Below are 15355 nucleotides of genomic sequence, written 5' to 3'. Positions count from 1 at the left end.
CCACCAAGTGTTTTTAACAGACTGAAAATATTTCCTGTCCAGCCATTATTTTTACATGATCCACTAGTTATGAAAGATGGCCTTGCCATTAATCCTCTACTCTGCTCATTCTCATGTGTGGAGTTCATTTTCAAGAATGCATCCCTCAAGAAAATACACCAAAATAATGCTCAGAATAGCTTCTGATAAGCCTCAGTCTTTTGAAAATATAGTTTGAATGTAATTCCACAACTTGAAACTCTAATGCACAAAAGCAACCTAGTTCTTGTGTATTTCGATCTAATTTATAAATTCTATTCAAATAACACATTTTCATATAAATCCCCCTTCACAGTTGTATTTTATTAGCTGCTCTCCCTGAATTTAATCCAATTCCTTTATGGTGTTCTAAAGAAAAGAGTACACTCATAAATAGAGAGGAAAAATGATTATTCATTATTTTCCCCTTACATTTCCCTTACACCCAGTAAAAAGAAAAAGGCAGCTAGAAGTCCATAGTTGGTAATGAATACTTAATTAAAAGCTAAAACTTAAGAAACTGGAGATTTAAATGTCAATGAGGACTATAGATGGTAAAGTTTAAAATTTAGATGATGGAGGCAAATCATATTAATTTCATCATTAGCATTCAGAATCAATCAACAAAAATTCTATTTAATCAACTGATAAACCATAATGCACAATGGCTGTGTTTATATATAATTAAACACCTGGCAGATAAATTCACAAAAAATGCTAAGTTTAGTTAGTGATATCCTAACTAAAAGGATGCAATTTTGTATATTCGGTTATAGTTTAATGAGTGAACATGGAAAATGGGGTAATTTCATAAAAAGATTAAGCATGTATGAATGCAGCCAATGTGCTTATGAGATTCAGAGGGGTATATCCAGAAGCAAAGAGACTCAAACTAGATTACTGAGAGTCCCCAACTTGCAACCACAATTGGGGCCAGAATTTTTGTTACTAAGCAAAGCAGTTGTTAAATGAGTCGTGCCCAATTTATGACTTTTTTGGGCATGGCAGTCAAGTGAATCACTGCAGTTGTTATATGAATGACGTGATTGTTAAGCAAATCCAGCTTTCTCCATTGACTTAGATTGGCTGGGAAGGTCACAAATGGTGATCACATGACCCTGCAACCATTGTAAATAGATGCCAGTTGCCAAATACCTGACTTGATCATGGACTGCTGCAATAGTCACAAGCGTGAGGATTGGTTCTAACTCGCTTTTTTGAGTGCCATTGTAACTTCAAAGAGTTGCTAAATGAGCTGTAAATTGAGAAGTATGGAGCTTATCACAATAACAACTGCTTCACCTACTGAGAAAGAAACAGCTCTTAGTCTGTTAAATATATGGGCAAGAGAAAGAGAGTGAGATACAAAATTTGAACCTTGGGTATGCTGCAGCAGGCTTTCAAAATAGAAATAGAAGAAATAAAAATAGAAATTAGGAAGGAACTAGAAATAAGGATGATAGGATTAGGTTAGGATGGGGATAGGAATGGGGATGGAAATGGGAATGGGGATAGGATAGGATTCTTTATCGGCTAAGGTGTGATTGAACAAGGAATTTGTCTCAGGTGCATAAGCTACAGAGACAAATTCCTGTCCATAAGCTAATTTAAAAGCTTCTCTATTATCTGTAATAAAAGCATTTTGTTAGACCTGAATCTTGATTCTTTGGTTGCCAAGACTTGTAATTTGAGTATTGGTTGTAACAAACCCTGACTGTGCTATTATTAATAATGTTATACCACAGGAACCACCCATGGTATCTCTACCATTTTTAAGGAATCTCTTACCTATATTGCTCCTGCTCATACAATTCTGCCACAATGGTAAGCAGTCGACTGATGAAAGAGTCACTGGCATTCTCTTTGTTTGTCTGAGCTGCTAGGAGGGTACATTTTCTCTCTGTTTCTGTCAGTTTTTTCTGCAGTTTGACATATTCCTGACGGAGAAGCATCAAGTGTTTTTCCAGTTTTGCCACCTCTTCTGCAAAAATAAGCAAACAAAAACAAAAAACCCATAACTGAATAGTATAACACATGACTTGCTTGAACAAGACCCCAGTTTAATAGCTAAATTGTTCTCAACTGGGACCAGTGAAAGGTAGACAATACTAGCAAGGCACATGCAAACTAAGATAGCCATGATTAGTCATAGAAAAAAACAACAATCCACATTCACTGTCTGGCACTGCCATTTTTAGGACTGATCCAAATGATTCCAAGATCATGGAAGTCCAACAATCCTTTGAAATCCAGATGACATGTTATGAAAAGAGGAAGAAATGTTTCCACCTTAAATCAATTTTTTCAACTATGAAGTCTCTGGTCTGTACAGGCTGCAGAATCTGTGAAAGTGACACGAAGTATCAGTTTATATTATCATTGTTGATCATGTACTCAGCCAAATGTTTAGATTGGATCAAGTCCTTCCCAAGGACCTAGGATAGGCAGATGTTATGTTTAATAATATTAAAGATGTCAATGCAGGATGTAAGCTGTTCCAAGTAAAACTGTCTTTTGAAATTAACTAAGGATAATTTCATTAATTTCAGCATTGCTAGAGTGATACTTGTTCCAGAATTGTTACCCCTTTAACAATTACTTCTCAACTTTCTATGTATAACTCATGGCAGAGAAAATATCCAATTTTCCTGCTTCTTATTTTCCCCATAACAACCCTGTAAATTGGGTTGGGCTGACAGAAAGTAACTGGTCCAAAGTCACCCAGTCAGCTTTCAGGCCAAAAGGAGACCTAGAACCCACAATGTCCTGGTTTGTACACCAGCACTGTTACGATATTACATTTAGTAACTGGAACAGTAAATTGTACAGTGGGCCAGGGCACACAGTTGTAGTTAATAGGCTGGAGAGTGCTGGCTCATGCATGAGGCAATCTACGCTGTAGATGAAAAGAGGCTGTTACCCTTTTCCCCACCTTTTTCTTCTTTGTGCTGTGTGTGCTGATTTACCTCATGATGTCCTGACTATGTTGTCTGCTGTAAATATAAATGTAAAATATAATTATTTACATAAAACCACTATTTTGTATCAGTGTCTCTGACTTCATTCGGACAACTGCTATGCAGTTCCTTGACAAGCACCTTAACTACTACACCTTTTATGATACCTATAATATACCTAGCATTAGTGATAAAGAGAAATAGTCTATTCTCATTCTCAGCCAATTCTGAAAACATAAAAGTTGTTAGTTCTACACCATCAGCAAAATGCATGATCTATAGACAAATGACTCAGATAGCTTGTTGCAAAGTAGCACCACCAAATGCCGAATACAAAATTGAGTGAATTCTATAGGTCTGGTCCTATGGATGTAAGGCTGTTATTAATTTGCAATATTTCATTGTAATTCTAATCATCCCTACTTTGAGTAAATTATATTGAATACAATGGGATTTTCCTCTCAATTGGCATCCAAAGGATTACACCAAGGGTCTTCAAACTTGGCAAGTTTAAGACTTGTGGACTTCAACTCCCAGAATTCCTGAGCTAACATGACTAGAGGAGGAATTCTGGGAGTTGAAGTCCAGAAGTCTTAAAGCTGTCAAGTTTTGAAGATCCCTGGATTATACTGTTAAAGTATTTCATAATGTAATCTCCCCTTCTTTTCCTAACTAGTATCACATCTCCAAATTATCAGTCAACCATCAAAATTAAGAAATTTGAAACCAAAAAATCAAGTAAGGATAATTCAAGGTTTCTAGAGACCCCTATCTGATAATCAGGAAACCTACTTCCTATCAGATCAATGACAAGACTTAAATTAAGGATATTCCATATGTACTATACTTGTAGAAGACTCATAGTTTCAGGGAAGAACATTGCTAGTTATAGAAGTAAAAAGCAGGACTGAATTTCTACTGCAATTTCTTCCAATCTGGGACTATCTGAATATGTTAACAGTATAATTCCTACAATTCTAGTTCAGCAAATTTCACATGTATGTCTAGTACTTCTTTAAAAATATTGTATCCCTAATAAAACAATCATCTTCCTTATGAGAAAAGATTACATCATTTAGAGTTTTTTATGCTACAAGCTACAGCATGTCATGAAAATGAAGATATGAGCAAAAATTAATTTTTCCCCATTCTCATGTTCAAATTCAGGATTGCTCGCTGAAATTAAATGTGTTGGCATTCTAGACCAATAAAGAGATTTTTTCCATAATATTAAAGAAACCACCTTGTGTTATCCAATGTAATGATGGCCTGCAATTTAGAAAGTTGTAAAGGGGGACTAAGGCAAATTTATGTAAGTCTCAGTTTAGCAACAATAACTAATCTGAATGGGTATATACTAGCTCTTAAACTGCATATCTTAAATAGTTTCTGTGAAGTGAAGTGACGGGAAAGGGCAGCTATCTTTCTCATATCCATGTCTGTGAATTTTCAAAAGGAATCCAATTTTGACAGAGAATGTTGGACTCAATGGGTCTTTGGTCTGATTCTGTAATTCTCTTACTGCTGCTCGCAGAAAAGCTGGGAAAATATGTACTTGCTACCTTTCATAATTGCCAAAACAAAACAAAACTTGAGAATCATTTCAAAGGAGGAAACCTTCTAGATCTTGATGCATTGGCCTAATAATATAGGTGATGGGAGAGTTCTGCATACAATTTCAGCCAACTGTTCAGCACACAACAACCATGTATGAGGGCAGCTTAGTCAGGATGCTCAGATACTGAATCAATTTGCAGTATCTTACAATGGTAAAGATATATCACTCCTTTAGCAATTTTTCACTTACAAAACCCAACAGCAAAACCCATTTCTATCAAGCCACAGCAAGATTTTCTTTAAAAAAAATCACAGATATAACATGTGTTTTGATGCAATGCACCAAAGATTGAGAAAACATAAGAGACAGAATATTTCCTTGATTTTTACAGCAGTAATATAAAAACTATCAATATATATAAAATCCTTTTACATAAACAAAAAAAAATTGCATCATCACATTAACTAAGAGCCTAAACTCCAGTATTAGAAAATCTATATACAGTTCCAAAACTTCTCTAGGCCAATTCTTTCACTTGTAAATGTTATTTCTAAATAGGGTAAAGATCAGGGTCAATCAGTACAACATATAATACACTAACTTGTTGCAAATACTAGTGGGGGTTGTGTCATAGCATGGTAGCAACTTGTTTCTAATGTGTTCAGGAATCTGAATGAAATATGTGGTCTAGCATTGTTACTCAGTTTTGAGATTAAATTTCAAGAAAGTAAAGGGGGGGGAGTACAATAGAACTTTGATAAAAAGGGCCAGCTCCAAGGAAAAACCCTACAATAAAACTTAATAAATAAGAATTTCACACTTAGTGGATTCCATGTTCAACATTAATTGTTAAATAAAGTATTTAGCAAAGATATCCATCTCAATGGATTGTACTTATCATACTAAGTCACAATGTGAATTAGTCTTAGTCCTGTATTTTAGGTAAAACCTTTACTGCAGTTTATATAAGGGATCAGCAATATTTAAACGAGATTGCTGTAAGATATTGCAGCTTAATATTGACATATTTAATAAACCACAGGTTCAGTGTGTCATTTGAAGCCAGTCAGTAAAGGATTTTTCCTTCCCTGGCTTCTCTTCTGTGAAATATTGAAGTGGTAAGCAGAATTTATGGCAGCAGAAAACAAAAGTTTGAAAACTAATCTAGTCCTAAAACATCCTTAAAAATGGTGAGTCGCCCAGAGTCATCTTGTAGGGGAGATAGATGGCATAAAAATGTAATAAATAAAAATAAATAACAGCAGGTAAGTCAGTATGATCTAGTGGTTCTCAACCTGTGGTCTGTGGACCCCGGGGGCGGTGTCACAAGGTTGTTACGGAGGTTCCACAAAAGGCTTGAAGAAATGCAATGATTTAAATCTTGGGGGTCTGTAGCTATGGTCTGTGGCCACAAAAGGTATTTAAAGGAGGTCAGTGGTGAAGAAAAAAATTAAATAGGTTAAGGCACCAGGCTAGAAGCCAGGAGAGAATAACTTCAAGTCCTGGTCTTAGGCATCAAATCTGGCTGGGTGACTTTGCCCCCCCCCCTCTCTCTCTCATGTCACAGGGTTGTCACTGTGGGGAAAATAGGAGGAGAAAGAAGTATTGTATTTTGCCTTTGAGTTATCTATAAAAATGGGAAACAAATGAAAAAATTAAACATTATTTTAGTAAGCTTTCTTTCTTAGTTGTCTCTAAATGGCATATGTGTTCAACAGTAGTTTATGAGTAAGAGGTCAGATAAGTCATTGAGTTCAGCTCCATGCTCAGTTTAAAATGTCCTCAAAATTTAATGTCTACCTGAACACATCAAGTCTAGAAAAGCTTTCTTTCTCCTTTGATAATAGCCATAACTGCCCTATTTTTAGAATTGTTTTCCTAATATTCACCTGGAATCTGCCTGCATCACTCATATTCAGCACTCAAAAATAATAGACAATAGAACTTAGTATTTTCCTATCTAACATTTGTTTAGGTACTTGAAGAATGCTATGGTGAGGAAAAACAACTCTTATCATTTTCCTCAAAGTTAAATATGTCTAATTGTCTCAACATTTTGTTTCCAGTTCGCCAATTATATCATTTCTGTGTCTTTCTTTGCATCTGCTCCAGTTTGCCTGAATAATTCTTAACACAGTATTCAATGTGAGATTAGATCAATAGACAATAAAAATATCAAAACATTTCCTAGATATCTACAAAATTACAATGATAAGCAGAAACACTTTTCTTCTAGCAAGGCTGGATGGACTTCAACTACATCATTCTTACAAACATTTCAACTTAAACAGATACCGACATTCTTACAAACACAAGAACAAAATTCCTATCTGGGTGACAGAAGGGGGTGGAAAAATCAATTATGCCTCTGAAGCAAACTGTTATTAATTGCCAAAATTTTCAGACTGACATGCTGCTTAATACAGCCAGGAACTCTGAGAAAATCAAGTTCCCTTCCTTCAGATACCAAAGGTTACAGTATTGATCAGAGAACTTTTATTGAATAATGAGTTAGCTTTACATTTAATACTTTTGTCTGCATAATCTCTGGACATTGGTCACTAACTAGCTGAAAAATGTTATAGCTACACAAAGACACAAATTCATTGGAGAAATTTCTCAGTTACTACTTATTTACATAAACTACTACTGAAATAAGTTACAACTATAAAATACAAAAAAGCCTATGGATTTTCAGAAAGTGAGTTTTCATTTATGTAAAGCCATCTTTCCCAATTTGGTGTCTTCCAGATGTGCTTAAACTACAACTTTGAGACTATCCCCAACCTTTGGCCCTGATGGCTGGGGAAATTCTCAAACTGCAGCTCCAATAAAGCTGGTCCTACATTTAACCCAGGATTGTCTGAAACACATTGTTAAAGAGAAAAACAGATGTGATAGTTTTATTAAACTTATTCATATATTTGATACTTTACATGCTTTGTTGCAAGGGTATGTGTATATATATGCCGGTATTATGGGAAAAGGTGTTTGATTCCCCTCAATGAAAGAATGGCTAAGTTGAGGTAATATAATTCAGAGTACTGAAAATATTGGAAATGTTTTATTTGTATTTTACTCCTTTATCTCTTTTTTCCTGTTTGCTTATACTTTAAAGTTCTTAAGTAATAAGAAAAAAGAAATAAGATAAATATAAAAATATACGTTTAATAGACAAACAATTCTTACATGGTGGAATGCTCAGCTCATGTTATGTTTTCCCCCATCCCTCTAACATACTAAGCACAAATTTAAAAATGCCTATTTTGATTTATAAAGATCTATTTATAAAGATCAGATTCTTCCATTGCTGCCCTGCTTATGGTATTTTGATACTGTACAGTGATAATGCAACATTTTTCTGTGTAAGCCTCTTTTAAAATTCCCACCTTTGGAACCCGTTATTATTTAAGAACCCGTTATTATTTATCATTTTTAAACACTTTCAGGTATTCTACTTGTTTGCCATATACAGTATTTGATTTTTTTTAAGCCATGTATACATACTTTTATGAACATCTGCAGATAGACACAAGCTATTTTTTAGGAAAAACAAACTAAATCAGATTTTAAAACCTCAATAATACTTTTTAAAGTAAGGCATCAAGTTGCTGGCAATTATTAGATAGTTTTATACTGTGCACAGTATTTGTCTTAAATTTTCTTTTAGGAATCCAGTATATCATTTCTGATGCCCAAGAAGCTGTGATTTTCCAAGTCTAGATTTATCTGCCAAAAATGACACAATTTAACTATTCTTCAGCCAGAGACATATTCAATATTCAACAGCTGCTGTTTGAAAAACACTAGTAGGTAGTTCTACACAATGATATACTATTATACTTCTAGTCATTAATCAAATATGTGTTTGATTGGCTGAACTCTGAAGCCTTATTTTTCATATAACTTCTTTCAAGAACTGCCAGCAGCTTATTTTTTAAAGAGGCATTCGCCTTAATTGCATTCATAGGAGATGCCTTTTCTAAGATGATGACATGCATACTGCATATAGTTTAAAGATAAGCTGCATATACTTTTACTTCACAATTGTTTATTCACTGCAATTTTTAAAAATTAAAAAAATAAACACAAATAATTTATGAAAGTATAACAGAGCTTTATTTGTTGTAAAACCATGCCTCAGAGAATTATTTTGCAAAACCTCCCCTACATTTCTGCTGTGCTGTCTATCTACCAAACTTCTGCACAGGAAGCAAACACACTCATGTGTTTAATGCAGAAGAGGAAAAGAAGTCTGAACAAGTTGGTCATCTTCCAGTGAAATTCTAGAATTCTTCCTTTCCTCTAAGAATGCTTTCTTAAAAAGAAAAACACAGACTTCTGGCAAGAGGAAGTCAAAATCTGCAAAATCATCAACCTACTGACAACAGCTTCTGTACTGTTTTCATGTTTGCTTTCAAAAAATATTTAAGATTTCAGGAAAATGGACCATATTTTAAATTAGTAAAGTTTCCTATGTAAAAATACAAAGGCCTAGAATAACAATTCACCTCCACTTTAAAGGTTATAAAATACATTCATTATATTCTAAAGAGACCAATTACTTTTCAGTATACAGTATTCAGTCTTATTCAGAATTAGGGCAATCAAGAATCAGTTTGGGATAATTAATTCAAATTCTTACACATTTAGGAAACCTTTTCCAAAATACTCTTTCCCAAAATACTTCCTTACAACTCAAATTAACCAACAGGAGATGGGCACGAAGGTGCAATTTTTGCATTATGGAAGGAAGTATCAAGCAATCACATTAAGCCAAACACTTTATTGGGATAGGATTCATGTTACATGAATTTAATAACTATTTTATTAACCTGGATTTAGGTTTAAGCATCTTGGTTGGCTCCCTTGGCCAAGAAATGAAGATGAGCACCATGTCCTAGACCAGGGTCTCCAACCTTGGCAACTTTAAGACTTGTGGACTTCAACTCCCAGAATTCCTCAGACAGCTTAGCTGGGTGAGGAATTCTGGGAGTTGAAGTCCACAAGTCTTAAAGTTGCCAAGGTTGGAGACCCCTGTCCTAGATATCTGGGACATGAGTTCCCAGAAAGGGAAACCTTTACCTTTTTATAATGATCATAGGTGCCTTTAGGCCAATAACCCCTTACTTTCATAGGTATTATACACTAACTAGATTCAACACCTTGGTTAGTTTGATTTTAGTTTACAATGTGGCTTGTAAATTGTGATTTAGGCGTATTCAGCTGAATCTGGCCACTTACTTGTTCAACGAACTTTAAAACTGTGAAGAAATAATCATACAACAAGCACTATAAAAGGATGGAATTTTCATAACCTTTACTGCTTCACAGACTAGAATGGAATCTAAAACATGTATAAATATGTGAGAAGATCATTGGTATGATGGTTGATACAGGGAACATTTTTTACTTGCAGATATGGAGAATCCATGTAACCAACATGCCCAAACAGTAAAGTTATCATTTTATAAGTAGAAAGTTCATAATTAATCTCCAATATTTTCAGGCAAAACCAGGACAGACTTTTTTGGGACAGTGAGGACCAACAGTCCACCATTGAAAATTAGGAGTGAGAAATCTGAGTTCCCAGATATTGTAATCTCTGTCTGCTATTCCGTCCATATACCATAACTCAGAGGAAGTCTTAGGTTTAGATAAAATTCCTGGCAGTACCACTTTAATAATTAGGTCGAAGATAATGTGAAAGAAAGCAGAGAAACTTAAGGGCATTTTTGTCAGTCAATTCAAGCAAACCTGAGCTAAGCATACTGTACTAACAGTCTGGATCATTGTTAAACAGTTTTCTTAGGGAAGTACTCTCCTTGCAAAAAAAAAAAATAGTTCTCCATTCTCTCAATATCAGAGCCAGTTTGGTGCAGTGGTTAAGGTATCAGTTTAGAAACTGGAGGACCCCAAGTTCAAGTCCCAGTCACTCACTCTTAGCCCTAGGACAGGGGTCTCCAACCTTGGCAATTTTAAGCCTGGCAGACTTCAACTCCCAGACTCCTGCCCTAGGAAACAGGCAATCCCAAACCAAATCTTGCCAAGTAAATCATAGCTAGAAGTGACAAACTTACTCTAAGGCATCCATCCCCCCCAAAAGACCCTCTGTCAGATATAAATTCTAAAATTCAACAGATCACTGCCAGCCAATAATTTCTCCAATCAATCACTGGAATGAAATAAAGCAAATTATGTTTCTTAGTGGGCTGCAAAACATTAACAGATCTCTCAGTACAATGTAGGCACAGCCCACCTCCAGATAAGGCATGGGAGCTATAATCCAGCCTGAGAACATCACACTGAGAAGCAAGGTATTTCTGAAAGATGCACTGATTTTTTTAACGCCTCCTCTCTTCCACCCTTCCTCCTCCCCACTCTCCAATCCCAGAGACCCTCCTTCTTTAGTCCAGGTTTTTCTAGTCTGCCGGCGTTATACTACACCTCTCATCTTCCTCCGCCGCAGATCACTTTAGTTACGAGCGATGGGAGTTGTAGTCCGACCAGCTTTTAAGTCAGGCTGGGAAAGGTTTTTCGATTTTCTTTCCCTGCCAGGTAACGCCCCCTGGTTCACAAAAATACAGATGACCCCTGTCGATAAGGCGCCTTCAGCCCCTCCTCTTTTCGGTCTTTTCTCGACAGACCCCGAAGGAAATGCTCCACCCCATATAAAACCGCCTCAGGGCGAATCCACTCTGTCGCTCAAGTTGCAGCTGCTGCCGCCACCCCCATCTCGCTTACCTTCCGCCATGTTGGCCGCCGCCGTTTCTCAGACAGATCTCTCGCGATATCAGAGCTTGAGGGTGGAGTGGCGGCGGCGGCCAAGGAGGGAAGGAGTCAAGCGATCGAGTGCGCAAGCGCATTCAGCGTCAATAGCCTGTCTGCTCAAGAATCTTTGGAAGTTTGTATTCAGTGGGCTGCTTACTTAGGTTTACTTTCTTTTGAATGGCTCTAACGCCGTTTTCTAATTCTAACTTTCAGAAGCCGAAGGCACAGTATTTTTAAGCATACATAGAATTCAGCTTGCTAAATGAAACGGGATTGCTTTTTCCTCGGACAAAATTTTTAAATTCTTTTTCTTAAGCAGAACGAAGACTTAAGAACCTTAGTGATAGTGCTTCTGAAGCTTTTTCTAAGATCGGCGTAATTTAAACCTTTCTTGGCATTTGTGGTATTTTTTTCTTTTTCACCGTTATATTTTATTTTTAAGGACTACAAGACAACTGCAAAAGTCCAACATTGTTTTCTCTAATGACGGCTTTTGTAAAGGAAAGCATGCGAAGCATCTTTGAACAAATGCAGTTTTTTCCCCATTTTCTACCTTGATAATGTTTCTGATGAATAATATTAAAATATTTCTATTTATTTGATTTTTTTTAGAAAACATTGGCTGTCCAAATTTGCCACAAAGATAAAACTATACAAAACCTGTAGATATAAATAAAATACTATAAATATCCAAATGCTAAAATATTTGCTTTTTGACAGAAAGCAACTTGGGGGAAAAAACTATAAAAACCTGCAAAACCTTTTCAGCCTATGCAGAATATAAAGTTTTATACTGTATGCAGTTTATTTTTTCTAGAATAATAACTACAAGAAGTGGTTAAAATCCCATTTCAATTAAGCCAAGAAAATTTTCAGCCAGTCATAACTATAACTCAGGCCATGTTGCAACATGTTAAGCCATAATATAGTTTAGCACTGAATGGGTAAGATACTACTCCCAACACATCTAATTCTCATATACAGTACAAAGCTAATAAGTGATGGATAGTTCTATCTCTAGTTGGTTTAGCACAGCCTCAGTCTAGTGCCCACCACATTATGTGGGATACTTCAGAAATTTACAAGTTCCCTCCCGCCCAATAATGAAATTAAAATAAATTGTATATCATAGAACTCTTACTGGGGAAAATGGGGAGGAAAAAATGGGCTATAAATCTAACAAAAAATGTAAATATCAACTTCAGTAAGATTGGAATATTAGGACAATATGGTTTCAATTTGGGATGGGCACTATAAGGCCTTCTACCATAGATGTTGAAACTATTGGCATGTCCAACAGTAAAGGATGATGGGAGCTGTACAAATAAAAGGGAGGAAGCATATTATCTTTGGGGTAATTGCACTCTTCTAAATTAATATTAAAAGCTCCCTTTATATTTTGTGTTCATATACCATATCAACTCATAGAAGAGTTTTTAATTTTATTATTAATTTGACAAGTATTTATACCACTTAACTCCCAACTGACTTTGGATAGGTTACAATTATTTGGCTTAACTCCTACAAACTCAACTGTTATCATATGTCAAACAGTTTATGGCTTTATGTGATGTGAAATCTCAGCCAGTTTTGATTTACTCAACAAGCATAGTTAAGGAAATATTTGTTTGGAGCAAGGTGTAAATGACCTTCAGTACTTAAATTTTGCAAAAATAACCATTTTCAGAAGTGTACCTTTTTGTGTTGCTGGAACAAATTGAGTGCTTTAAGCTGTTACTGTTGGGGGAAAATAGGAGGAGGAAGTGCTATTTATGCCATCTTGAGTTCTTTAGTGAAACGGTATAAATCACTGATTTCACCAACCACTTTTCTTACAGCCTTTGAAGGTCAAAAATAATAATAGTAATAAGTATGGCATTTCACTGTTCTGAGTTGAATGCAATATATGAATTAAGACACTGGCCTACTTTATACATTATTATATAATGGACCACATGGTTTATTTAATAATTGGGCAATAAATAAGTTACAATTCCTCATAAAGGGTTCACTTAACATACCAATCAAGTTATTTTGATACGTTTTGATGGCCAAGCTCCTGGATCAAAAGGTCTGTCTAACCTAGCATTTATTCTAATTGCCAGTAGTTTTTTCACAGCTCTCATAAATTGAGACCTTTTAAACTGTAGATTACAATTATTCAATTTGTGGGCATACATAAACATAAGAACCCAGCAGAATCCAGCCTATTGGCTGGTCCAACTTCTGTGTTGCCAGCTGGAAGCAGTTTGGAAGTTCACAAGTTTGAACCTCAAGATGATAGTCCCCATTTGTAGTACTATAAGTTCCAGGAGAACCTGCAGCCTAGAGGAAGACATGGGAGAACAGGAAGAAATACTGAGAACTGTGATTGGCTGTAGAGCACTGTGAAGCAGCATATAAGTCTAAGTGCTATTACTGTCATGGTCATTTGTGATATATGGTATATCTATTGATTATCCACCATCAAGTCAATAGCAATAGTACTTAAGACTTGTATACCGCTTCACAGTGCTTTACAGCCCTCTCTAAGTGGTTTACAAAGTCAGCATATTGCCTCCAACAATCTGGCTCCTCATTTTACCCATCTCGGAAGGATGGAAGGCTGAGTCAGCCTTGAGGCTGGTGAGATTTTGAACTGCCAAATTGAAGTCAGCCAGCAGTCAGCAGAAGTACTGCACTCTAACCATTGCATCACCGTGGCTCTTAATGTCGACGCTTAGTGACCATATACTGTAGATTTTCTCCATAGCAATCTGTCCCTAACCTGATCCTTCAGGTCTTCTAATGCTGCGTGTGTGTGTGTGTGTGTGTTTATATTTAAATAGTGTGTGTATATTTATACTATAGTTAAAGAATTCTATGTTGTAATTGACTCTGGAATCTATATTAAGAGTCCATTAAGAAAGAACATAGCTATTGGCAACAGACATTATGTTATGACAATTATGTAAGTGTGGACCACTAGTCTTGTTTAAAGATCTGACGGCAAACAAAGCTGTGGTACGGAAGTACCATTTTATCTCAGCATAGTTTTGGATCCATGCAAGGTGTATGAATTTTGTTAAATTAGATGCCATAAAGTTTGTGGCAAACTGAATTGATACAAGAATCTTACCATTTGACCACCTCTGTAAGGTATCATAGTTGTTACAAATTCTGTAACATTTGGGCACTAAAGTATCTGGAGTATCTGTAGATTCTATCTTGCAAATATTTCCGGATGTTGTCTACACAGGAACTGTTGAAAGCTCTGTGAGAAACTGACAGCAACTTTTGAGAAATTCTATAAAACAGGACTTTAACTAAACAAATGCCATTTTTGTGTTGATGGGATTGTTATGTTGGGACGCATCAACTCAGCTGAAGCAGTTAAAGCTGATCCAAAAATCATGGAAGTTATTTTATAAGCCCAAAATAATAATCTGATTAGCTACATGTTTAAGCCACCTGTAGCCATATTACAGCATGAAATTTATTAAATTAATTATACATTTATTTTGGAAGCATTATGCCTGTGGAGTACAACAGGAGTCCTTTGACTCTTGTCTGCAGCAGATAACTGCATTTCAGCTGCAGAAGCATGAATTAGATAAAAAAAAACATCTTATCTTAATAAGGCTTATTATTATCTGAATGCACCAACTTTTGTGGTGACTGATGACAGTTTTGTGGGATTTGTTATCGTCTTATACAGATTCAGAAAGATGGATCAGATAAGTCTGTTGTACATGCTTAGTTGTTTACTTTCCTTTCTAGAGTCCCAGGTTGAATGTATAACTCTGGGGGTTTTGTGAGCTACAAAATATTTTAATATCTGCATTTAAAAGATCACAAACTATTCATACAGATGCTTCAACTTCTTTAACCACACTTTTGCCATCTTGCATGCAGGGTGCTTGAAACTGCCCCCAAGTAGGAACATAGAACCATAGACTTTGGATGTCTTCTAGTCCAACCTTCAAAATTACACCCCAAATTCTTGCAAATGGTCCAGTTGGGTACCATGATTAATTCATCAAACACCAAGCTGACAGGGCTAGGAAGGTCA

General features: G+C 35.8%; 1 protein-coding gene across 2 annotated transcripts in view; it reads right to left on the bottom strand.

Annotated features, from left to right (window-relative positions):
• The window catches only part of ANKFY1 (ankyrin repeat and FYVE domain containing 1), a 58598-nt gene extending 47231 nt beyond the window's left edge, over window positions 1-11367 (bottom strand). The window contains exons 1-2 of one of the 2 annotated variants that reach the window (XM_026672392.2): window positions 11278-11367; window positions 1807-1999 (exon numbers count right to left, since the gene is read on the bottom strand). In XM_026672392.2, the coding sequence (XP_026528177.1) occupies window positions 1807-1999; window positions 11278-11287 (203 nt within the window). In that variant the 5' untranslated portion in view covers window positions 11288-11367. Of the gene's footprint in view, window positions 1-1806; window positions 2000-10980 lie in introns of both variants that reach the window. The other variant, XM_026672393.2, reaches the window with a different exon arrangement.
• Window positions 11368-15355: the final 3988 nt, after the last annotated feature.

The sequence above is a fragment of the Notechis scutatus genome, chromosome 1 (genome assembly GCF_049901735.1).
Source record: "Notechis scutatus isolate UNSWTSFEM ecotype Mainland chromosome 1, rNotScu1.2, whole genome shotgun sequence".
In the NCBI taxonomy this organism is placed as follows: domain Eukaryota; kingdom Metazoa; phylum Chordata; class Lepidosauria; order Squamata; family Elapidae; genus Notechis; species Notechis scutatus.
The sequence above is the reverse complement of the archived record's forward strand: the minus strand, read 5'-3'. Positions and strand labels throughout refer to the sequence as shown.